The sequence below is a fragment of the Labrus mixtus genome, chromosome 8, assembly GCF_963584025.1.
Source record: "Labrus mixtus chromosome 8, fLabMix1.1, whole genome shotgun sequence".
NCBI lineage: Eukaryota > Metazoa > Chordata > Actinopteri > Labriformes > Labridae > Labrus > Labrus mixtus.
In genome coordinates this window covers 21,501,036-21,520,057 of record NC_083619.1, presented here as the reverse complement: position 1 = coordinate 21,520,057, position 19,022 = coordinate 21,501,036, and the positions used below count along the sequence as shown (strand labels likewise).

The following is a 19,022-nucleotide window of genomic DNA, read 5'->3' as shown; positions in this document are numbered from 1 at the left end:
ACTGAGTCATGTGCAAACACTCAGTCAGGTCATGTTGGTCTTTGTGGGGCGCCGGTAGTCTAGTGGTTATTTTGCGCGCCCCATGTATGGAGGCTGTGGTCCTATTTTCCACAAATTTCACATTTTCATTGGTTCCTAAGTTGGGAAGTGATTGAACATGAATTATGATCTTAATATGTTTCCCTTAGTACGACCCTTATGGGGTAGAAGTAAACAAAAGCATATCAAGATCATAACTCATGTTCAACAACTTCCTAACTCTCTATCGATGAGCTGTAATCAGGAGTGTAATGAGAACAAACTCTTAGATAATGACCTGTTAACTATAGACTATGGTCATGTAGATAAGGTACTAATAAGTGCTTCATAATGACCAATAAGCAGCCAGTATGCTACTAGTTAGCATGCTAATAAGCCGCTAGTTAATGTTGAATATTGTGACCTTAAATTGAAGTTTTAACAATTATTTTTCAAGTCTTTGAACACCACTGTTGAAATCAATTTCCCTCCATTTTATCGGGTTGGAGGCACAAATCAACAGATTTAAAACCCAGGGTGAATAAAACCAAAGAATTGCTGCAGGTCAACACATCTGGTAAAATGATTTGAGTTTTTAAAATCATGCACTCTAACCTCAGTTCCCTTTTCTAAAATCCTAATTAACAGCAACAGCAGGACCCTACTCACAAACACCACTATAGAGATGACACACACACACACACACACACACACACACACACACACACACACACACACACACACAGAAAGCCCAGAGTGGATAGAAACAACAAAGGCAATAATAATTTAAGGGATTTTTTAACATGGATATCATTTTTTTAAAAGTCACCATTGTAGGCTCTAGGGTCACTGAAATATTTCATCACACATAAAGTAAATCATGCTTAACGCTTTTATATTATGTGTGCTGTGAGTTTGATGGCACTACAACATGTTATAGTATAGTTATTACTTATTTAATTACCATATTTAATGATAAAAAATCACTAAAATTACATTTATGCACATTTTACCAAACTAAGAGTTGTAGTATAATCAAGAGAAGATGGTTTATGTGTGCTGTGAGTTTGATGGCACTACAACATGTTATAGTATAGTTGTTACTTATTTAATTACCAAATTTAATTATAAAAAAATCACTAGAATTACATGAAAGCCCTTTATCCAAAGCAACGTGATGTAGTTTATAGAGCAGGAGGACATTTATTCATAATGGGTTTTTGTTTTACCCTACACCTTACAAAAGGGATTTTATTGAACATTGGGCTATTTATAGGCTATTGAAAAATCCTCAATTTGTTTTTAAAGTATTATTTTCCAATCTGAGAAATGTAGTATGAAAAACGTGAGATCATGTGTGTAAAATGATTTTCATGACACTACACCTCTCCTGGGTGAAGTTATTGAATATTTCTGTATCATATTTTTTCAGTATTGCAATTTGCAGACGGTCCCTGCGCATTCGAGCACCAGCCGACTCTGCTTAGAGGCCAATGCAAGTTCCCCAGCGCGGAGGACGGCTCGCTTTGAGGAAAATACGAATGTAGCTCGCAGTCTATCTTGTTGTGATTGCAGAGAGGTGTCGGTTTTGGAAGAGCAATGTTCCGCTGATGAGTTATTGATCCGGGAAAGCCGAATCTGTGAATATATTTCTAAGTGTATCCCTTGCGCCAAAACAGATGACAAGACTTTAACATCCGTTTTAAATGTCTTTCTGAGACAATATAACGGTGACGGTGCACAAGCAAAGCAGTTCTGTCCTTGTAATTAAGTCCAAGGTTAAAATAGAGCTCAAATAAGTCCTGTACTGTCATTTTTATCACAAGAACACAGAAGGCTAAGACTGGCTGGTTTCCGTTGTGCACCTGATATCTGGTGCGCATGAGAAGGTTTCACGTGAGCACCGGTTAGTTTCTGGTGCGCACGAGAAACATATATTTTTATTTTTTCTGCCTATGTCCCTTTAGGGGCTCCGTAGCTTTCTGATTAGTATTGTGTTATTATGTTTTTAGATCATTATAATTCATGTTTTAAGATACCTCATTGTACATTTTTCTATCAATTGGGGGGGGGGGTTACTGCTAATTTGGTCTGACAGAGAAATTTATACAAATGAACAATAGATTTATATGCAAATTTATTCAAAACTTTACATCATTACAAATAGTAGATGGTTAGCGATACAGCACAGATAAGAGAACAAAAGTCATCACTAGCACTGACAACCTTCATGAATTAAAGGTCACATATTCTCCTCCTCTTCAACATGTTTAAATAAGTCTCAAACTTGTCTGTCTTTTGTTCTAAATCCACTCTGATCCTGTATTCGATCATGCCTATAAACCCCTCTATTTCAGCCCTGCTCAGAACAGGCTGTTTCTGTGTCTGTACCTTTAAATGTGAATGAGATGTGTCACCCACCTGGGGGAGGTGTTACTGCTCTTTGTGATGTCATAAAGAGAAAATCTCCAAACGACCTGTTTGAGCACACATTTTCTGAAAAGTGGAGCAGGTACAATACAGAGAGGATGGACTTTTCTCATCATTGGGGGGTTTGTAGAGAGACTAGAGACACATATTAGTGTTAGAGAAACATGGTGAAGTGTATTTTACATAATATGTGACCTTTAACATTAATAATAATGATAATAACATAGCGCTTCTCTGAATACTCTAAGACGCCTAACAAAGAACAACAACAAAACAAAACATTGAAAACAAAACAAAGAAGAAATAATCTAAGAGAAGGAGGAAACTTCCGTTTACCTTATTATTTTGAAGACGTGCGTGTGAAAGGGTGAAAGGTTAACAGAATGCTTATACGCAGGTCCATGTCTGCTGTGGTGCAAAGAAAACTAGTGGGCTCAAAGAGAATGGTCAGAGGAAGGTCCCACGTCCACATATGATATTGAAATCTATGAAATACAGAAATTTGGCTTTACTGGTTTTGTCAAAGTATCGTAGTATGTGCAGTGAAGAAAAGTATAATCAGCTTTCTGTAGAAACATGGAAAAAAACACATATGTTAACACATTGTCCCCTAATGACTTCTGTCTACTTCAACTTACACAACTCAGCAGAGTCTCCAAAATCATAAAACCTGAGTCCAGCATGTAGAGGCTGAGTGAATGTGGTCTGGACTCTGTGGAGGAGAGTCATGGTTTCAGAGATGCTGTAGAAGGACAGAATACCTGCTCTGTGATCCAGGTACACTCCTACTCTGGAGGACGGAGGACCTGAGACAGGAGTTTTGACATTGTTGTAACAAAAGTTATAACTGTTATAGCTGTCACAATCTAACGCCCAAGATTTGTCATTACCTCCAAACCTATATTCATCTGAGATCCCTGCTCTGCTGATATTCTTGTATGTGACTGCTACATAAACTCCTTTCCCCCCCCACTTCACCTCCCAGTAACAACGTCCCATCAGACTCTCTTTACTCAGGACCTGCCACCAATCAGTGAATCTGTCTGGGTGACTAGAATAAGACTGTTGTTTTTTCATTACTGTTACTTTTCTGTTCTCATCAGATAATAACAGCCGTGTTTGTGCTGTGTTTGGATCCAGTGTGATGTCACATGAATATTTTAAGAACTCAGCTCTGGTCTTGGGCTCTGGTTCTGGTCCTGACAGTAAAACATCCACTTCAGTCACTGTCTGTGAGATGTTTGTCCATTTCTCTCTCAGGACGTCCTGTAGTTTATCTCTGACTTCTGACACAGCCGCTGTCACATCCTCAAAGTAACTCAGAGTACGGATCTTGATGCTGGATGAGTGTGTAGATTCACTGAGTGGTGACAGTGAGGGGTAGTCGTGTAGAAACTGGTTGTGATCTTCTGTGTGTGAGAGCTTCTCCAGTTCAGCGTCTTTCCTCTTCAGCTCAGTGATCTCCTGCTCCAGCTTCTCCTGAAGCTCTCTGACTCGACTCACTTCAGTTTGCTGCTGGGATCTGACCTGCTGCTTCACATCAGAGCGTCTTTTCTCCATGAGACGGATCAGCTCAGTGAAGATCTTCTCACTGTTCCCCACTGTTTTATCAGCGGAGCCGTTGATAGCCTCCACCTCCTGTTGGAGCAGCTTCACATCTTTCTCTCCGTCCTGGATTCTCTGCTGGATGTTTTGTCGACTCACCTCGAGCTCTCTCTGCCTCTCACTTCTTTCTGCTGCAGCTGAGACTGTGTCATGACCTTTGTGTTCGTCCACAGAGCAGAGATAACAGATAGACTGCTGATCAGTACGACAGAACATCTTCATCACCTCATCATGACGAGAGCAGACGTTCTCCTGGAGCTTCTTGGAGGGCTCCACTAGCTTGTGTTTTGCATAAGCAGGTGAATCATAATGAGGCTGAAGGTGTTTCTCACAAAATGAGATCAAACAGACCAGGCAGGACTTACAGGATTTCAGTTTTCTCCCGGTGCAGACATCACAGGCCACATTTTCAGGTCCAGCATAGCAGTGATCAGCAGGAGCAGCTTGGAGTCCAGTCTTCTTCAGCTCCTCCACTAAAACTGCCAACATGGTGTTTTTCACCAGAACAGGCCTCGGTGTGAAGTCCTGCCTACACTGAGGGCAGCTGTAGATTGTCTTTTCATCCTCTTTATCCCAGTGGCTTTTAATACAGTTCAGACAGTAGCTATGTCCACAGGGAATAGTCACCGGATCCTTCAGGAGATCCAGACAGATGGAACAAGAGAAGGCCTCCCGGTCTAGTTGAACTCCTTTCTGCGCCATTTCTCCTCTCGGTAACAACGACTGTCTGAGTTTCACTTCCTTAGAAATCAATAGTTTCACCTCTGATCTACACAGCATGTGTTTGTTCAGTGTCTGCTCTTGCACCGTCCCACATGTTGGTTACACCCATCCTCATACTTTAGATCTAAAGGGGAGAGAACAAGAAAATAAACGTCAGAGTGGAGCGGGCTGTGTCTGAGAGCAGGAAGAAGAGGGAGGGGTTAACAAGCTCTGATTCATGTTTCATTACTCTGACAGGGCAGATTCTCTACATGAATACATAACCACTCTCTGTTGCATGGAAGCAAACTCTATAAGCAAGCATGTAAAAAACTCTAGTCACACATTTCTTAACATGTAAAAGAAGTGAATAAAACACAGAGAATAACTGAACAGTTTCTACAACTACTGTCAGAACAGAGCTACCTGTGAGCACCAGCATTACAAGCTGTGAAAATCTGAGACACCACAGGGAGGAGTCAGAGTTCCATTGATATTGTCTTTAAACATAGTTTGCCTCAGATTGAAGTCATAATCCTGTTTCAAATACAAACCTACTGATTCCTACTGCTGCTTTAATTTACAAAACTCGGTTTGATTACAAGTAATGGAAGAATTTCAATATGTGGTAGAAGTAATACACCGACCAAAAATACCTCTGTGTCCTTATGTCGCTACTCATTTGCTGATCCACGCTGAACGAGGGCTGGGGAGCTCACTTGTTGGTTACACCTATCTTGCACTCGTATATTAGTGAAGGAGAGGGAACCAGGAAATGTGTGCACAGAGTGGAGTTGAGCAATCGGGAGGGGTTACCATGCTGCCCTCACTCATGTGATGAATTCTCTTAAAGTGACAGTGTGAGTCTGTCAGTCTGAGTTTTATCATGCAGTTAAGATTAAAACACAACATTGAACAACCACATGATGTTTTTAAATAACTTACAGCTCACAATAGTTGAAGCAAACATTGAAAAGCTTCATGTTTGGTTTCCTCTGAAATCTACAGTTTCATCGAGCTGTTTTGTATAACTGAAAAAAAGTTTTCTTGTGCTTTAAAGGAGAAGACAACAGAGAGAGAATGAAGACAGAAAATAATCCCTGAAATGAGACCGTGTACAAACAAACAACAGCATACAGATTCATAAAAGATGTAATGCTACAGACCCTGAAGGAAAACCCCCGCTTCCTCCAGGACAAAATCAAGCACTACTTTAATGTGTGTGACACTGGGAATGTACTTTTCTTCAAAACATCCAGAAATATGTGAAAAAAAGGTTTAAAAAGAATACAAGAATAAACCTTTTACAAGTCTCACTAATGTTCTCTGTAGGGGGAAATACTCGGTCTGTTCTTAAGGTCAACCTCAGCAGCCCTGGAGTGTTTTACGATCATGACAAAAAAACATGAACTTTGAAGGTTTTCTGTATAATTTGTGTTTTTTCTCTTCCCCTTCAAATCCCCATTACCCCCCCTACAGGAGAACACACACAGACTGACCCTGTCCATGAGTCCGGATGAGGTCTACTTGGAGAAACAGGCCAAAGCCGAGGAGGAGAAGCTCCAGAAAAAGATCCATGCTCTGTCAGACAGCGACAAAAAAGACATCTATGAAAAAGGTACAAATGATTGAAACTGCTCCACGGAGGAAATCTGTATTTCTCTGCTTCAACACTTTCTGAGCTTGACTCTGTGAAATCACACAGAATTGTCTGAAGCAAACAGGCTTTTATTGGCTGCTTGATTGATTTGATTGAAGCCCCAAAAAATCCAATAAACCATCAGATTAACACAATAACTGGGAAAAAACCATCAAGCGCTGCAATGTGACTGTATACATAATATATTCAAGTTGACCTATTCTGCTGATCCCTCATTTAGTCATATAGTGTTACAATGCTGGATGTTCAAACTAAACATAGGCAGAGTTATAGAGCATGAGGTAAACATATGTTGGAGTAATCCCAGGATGAGTCAGCAGAGGGCGCTAAACAGCTCGAGGTGTTTTTTACTGACACCAGTATCAGATAAATGAGATGTTTTTTGAGCTGCAAATCATTCAAAGCTGTTCTATAAATTTTCAAAGACTGACAACAGTGTTACTGAATTGAGTGTCATTTGCCAGTTTTAGTCGGAGGGGGTGAGGAGTTGGCCTTAAATGTTGAAGACCGTTTTTGAGGGGACTTGTTAGAAACATTAAAGTACAGAGAACTATCCTTAAACTTTTACTGATGGAAAACCATGAAAGAACATTTCACCTGCATTCACTTTTCTGTTTATGACCCAACCAGTAAAACTTGTCGAAAGATTTCAGAAGGATTAGATTGAGGCACTTCTGATTTAAGTGTCTGTTTCATGTTCATATTCATCTTCTTCTTCTTCTTGGAAAAAGGTCTGGAGCTGCTGGCTGCTCAGAGCAAAACGCAGGACGCCTCCTGTTTGCCGGCGCTGAAAGTGTCTGACATTGAGCCCACGATCCCTGTTACTCCTGTTCAGATCAGCACAGCAGGTACGGCCCAGTGTCCACTCTACACAAGTTTATAAAACACGATACACAACAAGGAAGAATCATCTAAGAGTGTTGTGGTTAAAACCCCTTAAAATGTTTCCTCTCCTTGTCTCCTTCAGTCGGCGTACCGGTGCAGTACTGTGAGCAGCCCACCAACGGGCTAGTTTACTTCAGAGCCATGTGCAGTCTCAACACACTGCCGGAGGACCTCAGGCTCTATGTCCCGCTCTTCTGCAGCGTTGTCACCAAGTAAGTTCACCTGACAGTCGATTGGACAAGAGCAAGATTTCAAAATGTGTCACCTGGTATATGAAAAGTTTGAAGATATTATGCTTTATTGATCTTTTCTGTATTTGTGTAACGTTTGGACAGGTGGTGTTTGAAAGCATTTTAAAGATTGCATGTGTGTCTGTTTGTTAAATCAGGATGGGCTGCGGAGGTCTGGACTACAGACAACAGTCCCAGCAGATGGAGCTGAGGACTGGGGGCATGTCTGTCTCCACCCAGGTCGTCCCTGACTCCACCCAGCTGGACATGTACGAGCAGGTCAGTACCAGCTTACTGTGTTTGAAAAGTCTTACAAATACATGGATAAAAAAAAAGGTTTGGACAGAGACATTTCTGGACAAGAATACTTTAGATGATGTAGGGAATGAGTCTGAGCCTGAAGGCAAAGCTCTCCATTTACCGCTCGCTCTTCGTCCCGACTCTCACCTACGATCATGAGCTATGGGTAGTGATGACAGAAAGATATAATGGTGGATACAAGCGGCTGAAATGAGTTTCCTCCAGAGGTTTAGTTACTCTTTAAATATGTAAATGAGCTGTGTCTGACCACGCCCCTTCTCTGGAAGGGCTCGGGTGTACTCGGGCTTTCTCGCTCCATGTCCTATCGTTTACGGTGAGAAGACAGACTCAGAGGGCAGAACAAACACCCAGCTGTGGGAGTGTCACCCACCTGGGGGAGGGGCTACTGCCCTTTGTGATGTCATGAAGGGAAAATCTCCAAACGGCCTGTTTGAGCACACATTTTCTGAAAAGTGGAGCAGGGAAAAGACGGAGAGGATGGACTTTTCTCATCATTGGGGGGTTTGTAGACAGACTAGAGACACATGTTAGTGTTAGAGAAACATGGTGAAGTGTATTTAACAGAATATGTGACCTTTAAAATGGATTTTAAATCAAGACTAGGAGAAAGAAGTGAAAGAACCAAAGTTGCAGCAGCACTTATTTTGTTCTAATCTAATGAAATTTGAGTTGATTTGCTTCTCAAATGTGACCTCTTCTTCCTCCCTTTGTCCAAAATGCAAAATATTTATCTTACAAGAATATTCAGGGATCTGTCTGGAAAAAAAGACTCAACAATTTACAAAGGGAAGCCATCATGGGGCATTTTTGGCAGCCATAATAAAATATTCCAAATGACTTCTACGTTTAAAAAGAATCTTCTTTGAGTTGAACAGTGTGTTGTTGACCTTGTATTTCTTTCTTTTACTTCTCTAAGGGATCCAAACTCAGTGCAGACCTTGTCAGCGTTTCGTCGAGGTGTGGACTGGGCGAAGTCGGGACAGTTCACCCAGCAGGACATCGATGAAGCTAAACTGTCAGTGTTCTCGGCTGTAGACTCGCCTGTGGCCCTTGCGGACAAAGGTGAGGAACGACTGAGTGATCCCTCCAGCTGCTGTCAGGATGCGTCACCTGATCCTCCTCCAATCAGATCTCTGGACCTTTAACATCTCAGAACATTACTGACAACTTCAACATTAGAAGTCTTTAATGGAGGTTAAAAGCTTTTAAAGGATTAATGAATAAAATGATGAGTAAAAAGTTGAATTATAACCAAGTTCAGATATGAAGAGATCTTCATTAGTTTTAGTAACTTAGTCTCCGTCTCTGTTGTAAAGCCGTCACTGTCTCTAGTTTATCTCTTAGCTGTCTGGTTTGTTCACTCTGTGTTTGTGTTGCAGGAATGGGTCGCTTCCTCAGCGGAGTCACCGATGAGATGAAGCAGAATCACAGAGAAAGACTTTTTGCTGTCACTCACCAAAGTCTAGTGGAAGTGGCTGAAAGGTACAAGCTTTTATGTCCCCTTACATAACTCAGAAATGAAGAGAAGGAGAAGCTAAAAGAAAAAACAGACTGACAAACTGTTCCCGTTTATTCCCACATCAAGTGTTAACTCGTGTCTTGTTTTCCCCCTCGCTGCAGATACCTCGGCGTCGGTCAGAGGACGTGTGGAGTTGCTATCTTGGGTCCAGAGAACGAGGCGATTAAAAAAGATTCCTCATGGATCGTAAAATAATACAGTCTGTAGGTAACTTGTTATTTAAATACTCAACTGGACTTCTGGAGAATCACAGCTGCACGACTTCTTCTGTACTGAATGCTGAAAGTCTACGGTTAGGATTTTTTATTAAAGAGTCAAAAAAGCTGAAGCGCACAATATCAAGAGGAGGACTGAGAGCTGCTGTCATGGTTCAGATACGTCTTCATTCTGTATATATTTAATGAAATATATGATCATGTTGGAATACACTATGTGAGTGAGCTCTTCTTTTTGGGATCATTGCAAAAGTATCATCAAGAGATATATCATTTATATAAACTTCAATCAGGTGTTTTTGTTTTTGTCTGCAGGATATAAATGACTTTCTTCCTCTGTGGTTTACTCTGGGAAACTCAGAGCAGAGGAAGAGCATCAGAGCCATTCTGTCTAATTCAAACAACAAACTGAGTCATGTGCAAACACTCAGTCAGGTCATGTTGGTCTTTGTGGGGCGCCGGTAGTCTAGTGGTTTTTGTGCGCGCCCCATGTATGGAGGCTGTGGTCCTATTTTCCACAAATTTCACATTTTCATTGGTTCCTAAGTTAGGAAGTGTTTGAACATGAATTATGATCTTAATATGTTTCCCTTAGTACGACACTTATGAGGTAGAAGTAAACAAAAGCATATCAAGATCATAACTCATGTTCAACAACTTCCTAACTCTCTATCGATGAGCTGTAATCAGGAGTGTAATGAGAACAAACTCTTAGATAATGACCTGTTAACTATAGACTATGGTCATGTAGATAAGGTACTAATAAGTGCTTCATAATGACTAATAAGCAGCCAGCATGCTACTAGTTAGCATGCTAATAAGCCGCTAGTTAATGTTGAATATTGTGACCTTAAATTGAAGTTTTAACAATTATTTTTCAAGTCTTTGAACACCACAGTTGAAATCAATTTCCCTCCATTTTATCGGGTTGGAGGCACAAATCAACAGATTTAAACCCCAGGGTGAATAAAACCAAAGAATTGCTGCAGGTCAACACATCTGGTAAGATGATTTGAGTTTTTAAAATCATACACTCTACCTTCAGTTTTCTTTTCTAAAATCCTAATTAACTGATAAATAAAACAGAGTCACACGTCTTTGCACACAATAAATGCTTCATTACTCTGACAGGACGGTCACATCTCACTGCCGGCACATGAAGGTAAAATGTTGCTCCACTTCCAAAACTACAGCAACAGCAGGACCCTACTCACAAACACCACTATAGAGATGTCACACACACACACACACACACACACACACACACACACACACACACACACACACACACACACACACACACACACACACACACACAGAAAGCCCAGAGTGGATAGAAACAACAAAGGCAATAATAATTTAAGGGATTTTTTAACATGGATATCATTTAAAAAAAGTCACCATTGTAGGCTCTAGGGTCACCGAAATATTTCATCACACATAAAGTAAATCATGCTTAACGCTTTTATATTATGTGTGTTGTGAGTTTCATGGCACTACAACATGTTATAGTATAGTTGTTACTTATTTAATTACCAAATTTAATTATAAAAAAATCACTAAAATTACATGAAAGCCCTTTATCCAAAGCAACGTGATGTAGTTTATAGAGCAGGAGGACATTTATTCATAATGGGTTTTTGTTTTACCCTACACCTTACAAAAGGGATTTTATTGAACATTGGGTTAACATTACTACTAATTTGGTCTGACAGAGAAATTTATACAAATGAACTATAGTTTTATATGCAAATTTATTCAAAACTTTACATCATTACAATTAGTCGATGGTTAGCGATACAGCACAGATAAGAGAACAAAAGTCATCACTAGCACTGACAACCTTCATGGTTTAAAGGTCACATATTCTCCTCCTCTTCAACATGTTTAAATAAGTCTCAAACTTGTCTGTCTTTTGTTCTAAATCCACTCTGATCCTGTATTCGATCATGCCTATAAACCCCTCTATTTCAGCCCTGCTCAGAACAGGCTGTTTCTGTGTCTGTACCTTTAAATGTAAATGAGATGTGTCACCCACCTGGGGAGGTGTTACTGCTCTTTGTGATGTCATAAAGAGAAAATCTCCAAACGACCTGTTTGAGCAGACATTTTCTGAAAAGTGGAGCAGGCACTCTCACAATACAGAGAGGATGGACTTTTCTCATCATTGGGGTGTTTGTAGAGAGACTAGAGACACATATTAGTGTTAGAGAAACATGGTGAAGTGCATTTTACAGAATATGTGACCTTTAACATTAATAATAATGATAATAACATAGCGCTTCTCTGAATACTCTAAGACGCCTAACAAAGAACAACAACAAAACAAAACATTGAAAACAAAACAAAGAAGAAATCATCTAAGAGAAGGAGGAAACTTCTGTTTACCTTATTCTTTTGAAGACGTGCATGTGCGTGTGAAAGGGTGAAAGGTTAACAGAATGCTTATACGCAGGTCCTGTGGTGCAAGGAAAACTAGTGGGCTCAAAGAGACAGGTCAGAGGAAGGTCCCACGTCCACATATGATATTGAAATCTATGAAATACAGAAATTTGGCTTTACTGGTTTCGTCAAAGTACCGTAGTATGTGCAGTGAAGAAAAGTATAATCAGCTTTCTTTAGAAACATGGAAAAAAACACAGCTGTTAACACATTGTCCCCTAATGACTTCTGTCTACTTCAGCTTACACAACTCAGCAGAGTCTCCAACAAAATAAAACCAAAGTCCAGCATGTAGAGGCTGAGTGAATGTGGTCTGGACTCTGTGGAGGAGAGTCATGGTTTCAGAGATGCTGTAGAAGGACAGAATACCTGCTCTGTGATCCAGGTACACTCCTACTCTGGAGGACGGAGGACCTGAGACAGGAGTTTTGACATTGTTGTACCAAAAGTTATAACTGTTGCTGTCACAATATAACGCCCAAGATTTGTCATTATGTCCAAACCTACATTCATCTGAGCTCCCTGCTCTGCTGATATTCTTGTATGTGACTGCTACATAAACTCCTTTCCCCCCCCACTTCACCTCCCAGTAACAACGTCCCATCAGACTCTCTTTACTCAGGACCTGACACCGATTAGTGAATCTGTCTGGGTGACTAGAATAAGACTGTTGTTTTCTCATTACTGTTACTTTTCTGTTCTCATCAGATAATAACAACTGTGTGTGTGTTGTGTTTGGATCCAGTGTGATGTCACATGAATATTTTAAGAACTCAGCTCTGGTCTTGGGCTCTGGTTCTGGCAGTAAAACATCCACTTCAGTCACTCTCTGTGAGATGTTTGTCCATTTCTCTCTCAGGACGTCCTGTAGTTTATCTCTGACTTCTGACACAGCCGCTGTCACATCCTCAAAGTACCTCAGAGGACGGATCTTGATGCTGGATGAGTGTGTAGATTCACTGAGTGGTGACAGTGAGGGGTAGTCGTGTAGAAACTGGTTGTGATCTTCTGTGTATGAGAGCTTCTCCAGTTCAGCGTCTTTCCTCTTCAGCTCAGTGATCTCCTGCTCCAGCTTCTCCTGAAGCTCTCTGACTCGACTCACTTCAGTTTGCTGCTGGGATCTGACCTGCTGTTTCACATCAGAGCGTCTTTTCTCCATGAGACGGATCAGCTCAGTGAAGATCTTCTCACTGTTCCCCACTGTTTTATCAGCGGAGCCATTGATAGCCTCCACCTCCTGTTGGAGCAGCTTCACATCTTTCTCTCTGTCCTGGATTCTCTGCTGGATGTTTTGTCGACTCACCCCAAGCTCTCTCTGCCTCTCTGTCCTTTCTGCTGCAGCTGAGACTGTGTCATGACCTTTGTGTTCATCCACAGAGCAGAGATAACAGATAGACTGCTGATCAGTACGACAGAACATCTTCATCACCTCATCATGACGAGAGCAGACGTTCTCCTGGAGCTTCTTGGAGGGCTCCACTAGCTTGTGTTTTGCATAAGCAGGTGAATCATAATGAGGCTGAAGGTGTTTCTCACAAAATGAGATCAAACAGACCAGGCAGGACTTACAGGCTTTCAGTTTCCTCCCGGTGCAGACATCACAGGCCACATCATCAGATCCAGCATAGCAGTGATCAGCAGGAGCAGCTTGGAGTCCAGTCTTCTTCAGCTTCTCCACTAAATCTGCCAACATGGTGTTTTTCCCAAGGACAGGCCTCGGTGTGAAGTCCTGCCTACACTGAGGGCAGCTGTAGATTGTCTTTTCATCCTCTGTGTCCCAGTGGCTTTTAATACAGTTCATACAGTAGCTATGTCCACAGGGAATAGCAACCGGATCCTTCAGGAGATCCAGACAGATGGAACAAGAGAAGGCCTCCCGGTCTAGTTGAACTCCTTTCTGTGCCATTTCTCCTCTCGGTAACAACGACTGTCTGAGTTTCACTTCCTTAGAAATCAATAGTTTCACCTCTGATCTACACAGCATGTGTTTGTTCAGTGTCTGCTCTTCCACCGTCCCACATGTTGGTTACACCCATCCTCATACTTTAGATCTAAAGGGGAGGGAACAAGAAAATAAACGTCAGAGTGGAGCTGGCTGAGTCTGAGAGCAGGAAGAAGAGGGAGGGGTTAACAAGCTCTGATTCATGTTTCATGCCTCTGACAGGACAGATTCTCAACATGAATACATAACCTCTCTCTGTTGCATAGAAGAAAACTCTATAAGCAAGCATGTAAAAACTCTAGTCACACATTTCTTAACATGTAAAAAGAAGTGAATAAAACACAGAGAACAACTGAACAGTTTCTACAACTACTGTCAGAACGGAGCTACCTGTGAGCACCAGCATTACAAGCTGTGAAAATCTGAGACACCACAGGGAGGCGTCAGAGTTCCACTGAACTTCACCACCATTGGAAGAGGTATTTTCACATACTGGTGGTTCACATACTGGATTAAATACACTGACCTGACCTTTATTCCTTGTTTTTGACTATCAGATGATCAGACTGATGATTGAAGTAGATCATTGATATTGTCTTTAAACATACTTCGCCTCAGATTGAAGTCATAATCCTGTTTCAAATACAAACCTACTGATTCCTACTGCTGCTTTAATTTACAAAAGTCGGTTTGATTACAAGTAATGGAAGAATTTCAATATGTGGTAGAAGTAATACACCGACAAAAAATACCTCAGTGTCCTTTTGTCGCTGCTCATTTGTTGATCCACGCTGAACGGGGCTGGGGAGATCACTTGTTGGTTACACCTATCTTGCACTCGTATATTAGTGAAGGAGAGGGAACCAGGAAATGTGTGCACAGAGTGGAGTTGAGCAATAGGGAGGGCTCACCATGCTGCCCTCACGCAGGTGATGAATTCTCTTAAAGTGACAGTGTGAGTCTGTCAGTCTGAGTTTTATCGTGCAGTTAAGATTAAAACACAACATTGAACAACCACATGATGTTTTTAAATAACTTACAGCTCACAATAGTTGAAGCAAACATTGAAAAGCTTCATGTTTGGTTTCCTCTGAAATCTACAGTTTCATAGAGCTGTTTTGTATAACTGAAAAAAGTTTTCTTGTGCTTTAAAGGAGAAGACAACAGAGAGAGAATGAAGACAGAAAATACTACCTGAAATGAGACCGTGTACAAACAAACAACAGCATACAGATTCATAAAAGACGTAATGCTGCAATAGAGAGATTAGACTTTGGAGAATTCATACAAAACTATAATAAAATAGTACGCAGAAGTTTAAATTTGTGATTTATCTACGTATGTTTTACCAAGTGTTGTAGTCAAGACCAGACCTGAGACCAGAGTGCTCAGAGACCGAGACAAGACCAAGACCAAGGCAGGGCGAGACTGAGACAAGACCAAGGCAGGGCGAGACTAAGACAAGACCGAGCTGAGATAAGACCAAGGCAGGGCGAGAGTGAGATAAGACCAAGGGTACGTTCGAATTGTCATTTTTGCTTAGGAAGGTTCATAACTGACTTAAATGACATCAGGGGAGGTGGGGGTGTGAAAAGAGGTGCTGGGGGGCAGACACTAGCTGCAGTGGCCTGCTAGTCAAAGCTGTTAAAAAAACAGGTTGAGCTGCTTTGCTCTCACAGGGTCCCCATCTTCTGTGTTGTTACCTTTCTTCTTGCAGCCTGTGATGGTTTTCACGCCCTCCCAGACCTCTCTCGTGTTGTTGTTCTGCAGCTTCTTCTCCACCTTCCTTCTGTACTCCTCCTTTGCCTCTCTGAGCCGGACCTCGAGTTCCCCCTGCACGCGCTTCACCTCTGCCTGCTCTCCTTCCTTGAATGCCCTCTTCTTCCTGTTAAGGACGTCCTTGACATTAATCCAGGGCTTGTTGTTCGGGAAGCAGCGCACAGTTTTTGTGGGAACTACAACATCCATACAGAAGTTCATGTAGTCAGTTGTGCAGTGTGTGACCCCCTCAATGTCCTCACCGTGTGGCTCTTGCAGGGTGCTCCAGTCAGTCCACTCAAAACAGTCTCTTAGTGTCTCCACTGCCTCAGGAGACCACTTTCTGAAGGTGCGTGTGGTTACTGGGTGTCTCTGAATCTGTGGCTTGTACTTTGGGTTAAGAAGGAGCAGGTTGTGATCACACTTCCCCAGTGGTGGTAGAGGGATGGCAGTGTAAGCTTCTTAGTCCTAGTTAAACTGATGCAGCCTAATATGACAATCCCCCTCCAACTCCTTGTAGGCTGCAATGTTCACTTTTTCTTACACTTGTTTAGGGAGAGAAAGGTTATAGCTGTAAAATACAGCTTTTTATCTCGTAGCATCTCTTTCACATTGGCTATTTGTTTATCTGGTGCTGATTTTGTCTTTTCTTTTTTTTGCTCATTCATATTATCTCCATCAGTTTAGCCAAATTATAAATGATCTCGTGTCACCTTACCTGGATACTGACTATGATCATTCCACTGGAGCCTATGGTACAGTAAATGGGGTGAAATGTGCTCTTTAAAAAGAGTAAAGAATTGATGAACATTGAAAAGTTTGGTTTGGGCTATCGGGGTGAGAGACAGTAGGCCTACTCAAAAAGATGTAAAACAATGACGTGCTGGTGCAAAACAGATTTATTTATAGTGACATTGCATCACATTAAAACCCACTTCAAAAGAAATGAAAGAATAAAACTGTCCCAAGACGTCTATGCTAAAAGAGAGGAATACAAGTCAGATAAAACATGGGAGAGTTAAAAGTGCAGCACTTAAAACGTATGAGCCTAAAAGTCACTCAGTCACTTCCAACAAACTAAAACAGTGAGGGAATTGTCCCGATCGCCTGCTGCTTCCCTCGCAGAGTCTCCTCTAGTCGCTCGACACGTACACACGCTGCAGGACGGGCACTGCCGAAACAAGAAAATACCGGCAGTATTGTGCCCACACACACACACACACACACACACACACACAGACACACCAACGCCGTACTTGTAAAAGCAGCGTGTTACTACTGTCCCAAAGGGATAGGCTACTTACGCGGCTTGCGGAGCTCCTCACTCTGCCGCTGCGTGTATTGCGCGTCGTAACACTCTCTCTTCAGTGTCGACTGGCTGGCTCTCTGTCTCGGCGTCTCTTGTTTCTTTGTTTTTCACCCTCCCCTTGGCCGCTGATTGGACATTGCGGCTCTGCTCTTGCTCCTCATTCAGCAGAAAAAGTCTCAGTGAAATAAAAGAAAGCTGCACATGAGCAGGTAATCTGTCATCACTCACACGCACCAAGACAGAAAGTGAACTCATTGTAAAAACATGCACATCGGCAATCGATAAGAAAATCATAAATATCACAACATGAATTAAACCCAAAATATAAAAAGATTGGCGATATATGTTAATGATAAAACCAAAAATAAAAGATCAAGCGGGGCCGGGTGAGGTGTCTTGCTGAAGGACACTACGGTTGTCGAACTCTCAACCCTGAGGTTGACTTAGGTTGAGAGACGGACGCTTTGCCTACGCACCCACGGCCGCCCCGGCAAAATCGGCAAAGTCGATTATAAATTTATCGTTTCAATTTATACTATTTCACAAAAACGCTAACAATTACAGTCAACATTGTCACAAAAAGCATTTGTAGACTAAAACAAACACTTCAGCTGTGAACAAATGCAAATAACCTCAGCATTCATTGGAAATAACTCCTTTTAAGTTTCTATGGAAACAGCCATAGGCTACATAAAGCTAACTTGCTAGCAGTGAGCTTACATTCTAGGAAGCCTTTGTCCACACAGCTAACAGCAAAACACAAGTAGCTCACTTAAAAGTGAAAACGCTTACTTACAATAATAATGCAGCTAGTCCAGACAGTCCTATTCATCGTCCTCATTAACTCCCATCAAAAAACGTTTAAAAAAAAAAAAGTGTCCCGAAAGTCCAATAGGCCAAAGTCACACAAAGCCGCTTCATTATGTTAGCCTGTGGAAAATGTATGTGCCTACTGGAAATGACTGTTAGTGTTGCATACTAAGATGGTAATTAGCCTACAGAAAGTCATGTTTTGTAACACAAAAGGACCTTGACACTTGGTGAAACTGTCTTCCCGGATGGATACATTTCTTATCACTCCGTGTTGTAGGGAAAGTCCTTCTCATGATGACACGGAAGGTGGAGCCAATCAGCCGCCTCTAGCTACTCAGGTGAAGTGCATCAATCTCTAAGCTGCCCCTTTATTACAATCTGCCACTTCCACAAAACACAATATCTCATATGATATGAGATGTGGCATTTATGGCATGCTAGAGTTATTAATGCAGCCTCCTTTGCATGAACTACAACAGATGTGATGCGGGACTTAAAATGCATGGTCCAAAGTGTTACATGTCAGTATGTTATATTTTTAGCGTCACTGTATTGTTATTATTTCAAGAGAAACTCATTTCAGACACTTGCGATTCCATTTGAGCTTTCAATGAAATCACAATGAGCTCTTAATGAGGACAGTTCTTTAAACTGTATGTTTGCTGAGATAGGATGCATGAAGTCAGCATCAACAAGAATGGATTTTGAATGATAAGGTCTCCATCTACTGGTATTCCTTTGAACAGCAGCAGAGACACATTTAGTCAAGTCAAGTTTATTTATATAGTACGTTTGAAACCGCTTCACCAAGTGCTTTACAGACAATGCATGAAAACACCAACAAAGAAAGACAATTAAGATGAGGGAAAAGAATAATAAAAAACCTGTGTGTACATATATATAAATAGAGAGAGAGAGAGAGAGAGAGAGAGAGAGAGAGAGAGAGAGAGAGAGAGAGAGAGATGTATGTTTGCTGAGATAGGATGCATGAAGTCAGCATCAACAAAAATGGATTTTGAATGATAAGGTCTCCATCTACTGGTATTCCTTTGAACAGCAACAAAGGAATTATTCTTATTTGAGTGATCTCACATTAAGCAGTGCCAACTTCATAGGTGTATCTGGGATGGTAGAGGTGTTTGGGGGGTTAGAGTCAACGGTCTTTAGGCTACA

The 19,022-nt window shown here is 41.4% G+C and overlaps 4 protein-coding genes across 6 annotated transcripts in view; 1 reads left to right on the top strand and 3 right to left on the bottom strand.

Moving 5' to 3' along the window:
* LOC132979376 (tripartite motif-containing protein 16-like) overlaps positions 1–19,022 on the bottom strand; it is a 57,944-nt gene that overhangs the window by 7,152 nt on the left and 31,770 nt on the right. The window lies entirely within an intron of this gene.
* LOC132979373 (tripartite motif-containing protein 16-like) lies at positions 2,138–14,826 on the bottom strand. Of its 2 annotated transcripts, none has more exons than XM_061045110.1 (2): positions 14,722–14,826; positions 2,138–4,900 (listed from the first exon to the last, which is right to left on the bottom strand). In XM_061045110.1, the coding sequence occupies exon 2, from the start codon at positions 4,831–4,833 to the stop codon at positions 3,073–3,075; it is 1,761 nt and encodes a 586-aa protein (XP_060901093.1). In that variant the 5' UTR covers positions 4,834–4,900; positions 14,722–14,826; the 3' UTR covers positions 2,138–3,072. The 2 variants fall into 2 exon arrangements, with proteins under 2 accessions (XP_060901093.1, XP_060901092.1); XM_061045109.1 differs by lacking the exon at positions 14,722–14,826 and adding an exon at positions 5,412–5,521.
* Positions 5,911–9,798, top strand: LOC132978498 (presequence protease, mitochondrial-like). The gene is made up of 8 exons (XM_061043704.1): positions 5,911–5,973; positions 6,235–6,373; positions 7,147–7,263; positions 7,383–7,512; positions 7,689–7,809; positions 8,727–8,913; positions 9,231–9,333; positions 9,472–9,798. The coding sequence occupies exons 1-8, from the start codon at positions 5,911–5,913 to the stop codon at positions 9,563–9,565; spliced, it is 954 nt and encodes a 317-aa protein (XP_060899687.1). The 3' UTR covers positions 9,566–9,798.
* The window catches only part of LOC132979375 (tripartite motif-containing protein 16-like), a 39,414-nt gene continuing 31,712 nt past the window's right edge, over positions 11,321–19,022 (bottom strand). The window contains exons 1-2 of one of the 2 annotated variants that reach the window (XM_061045113.1): positions 14,722–14,828; positions 11,321–14,078 (exon numbers count right to left, since the gene is read on the bottom strand). In XM_061045113.1, coding sequence (XP_060901096.1) covers positions 12,260–14,011 — 1,752 coding nt within the window. In that variant the 5' untranslated portion in view covers positions 14,012–14,078; positions 14,722–14,828 and the 3' untranslated portion in view covers positions 11,321–12,259. Of the gene's footprint in view, positions 14,079–14,721; positions 14,829–19,022 lie in introns of those variants that run through there. The other variant, XM_061045114.1, reaches the window with a different exon arrangement.

Coding starts and splice junctions, on each gene's coding strand:
- LOC132979373 (XM_061045110.1), bottom strand. CDS start 4,833: ATGCTGTGTAGATCAGAGGTGAAACTATTGATTTCTAAGGAAGTGAAA.
- LOC132978498 (XM_061043704.1), top strand. CDS start 5,911: ATGCTACAGACCCTGAAGGAAAACCCCCGCTTCCTCCAGGACAAAATC. Junction 5,974..6,234: donor AAATCAAGCACTACTTTAAT/GTGTGTGACACT, acceptor CCCCCCCTACAG/GAGAACACACACAGACTGAC. Junction 6,374..7,146: donor AAAAGACATCTATGAAAAAG/GTACAAATGATT, acceptor TCTTGGAAAAAG/GTCTGGAGCTGCTGGCTGCT.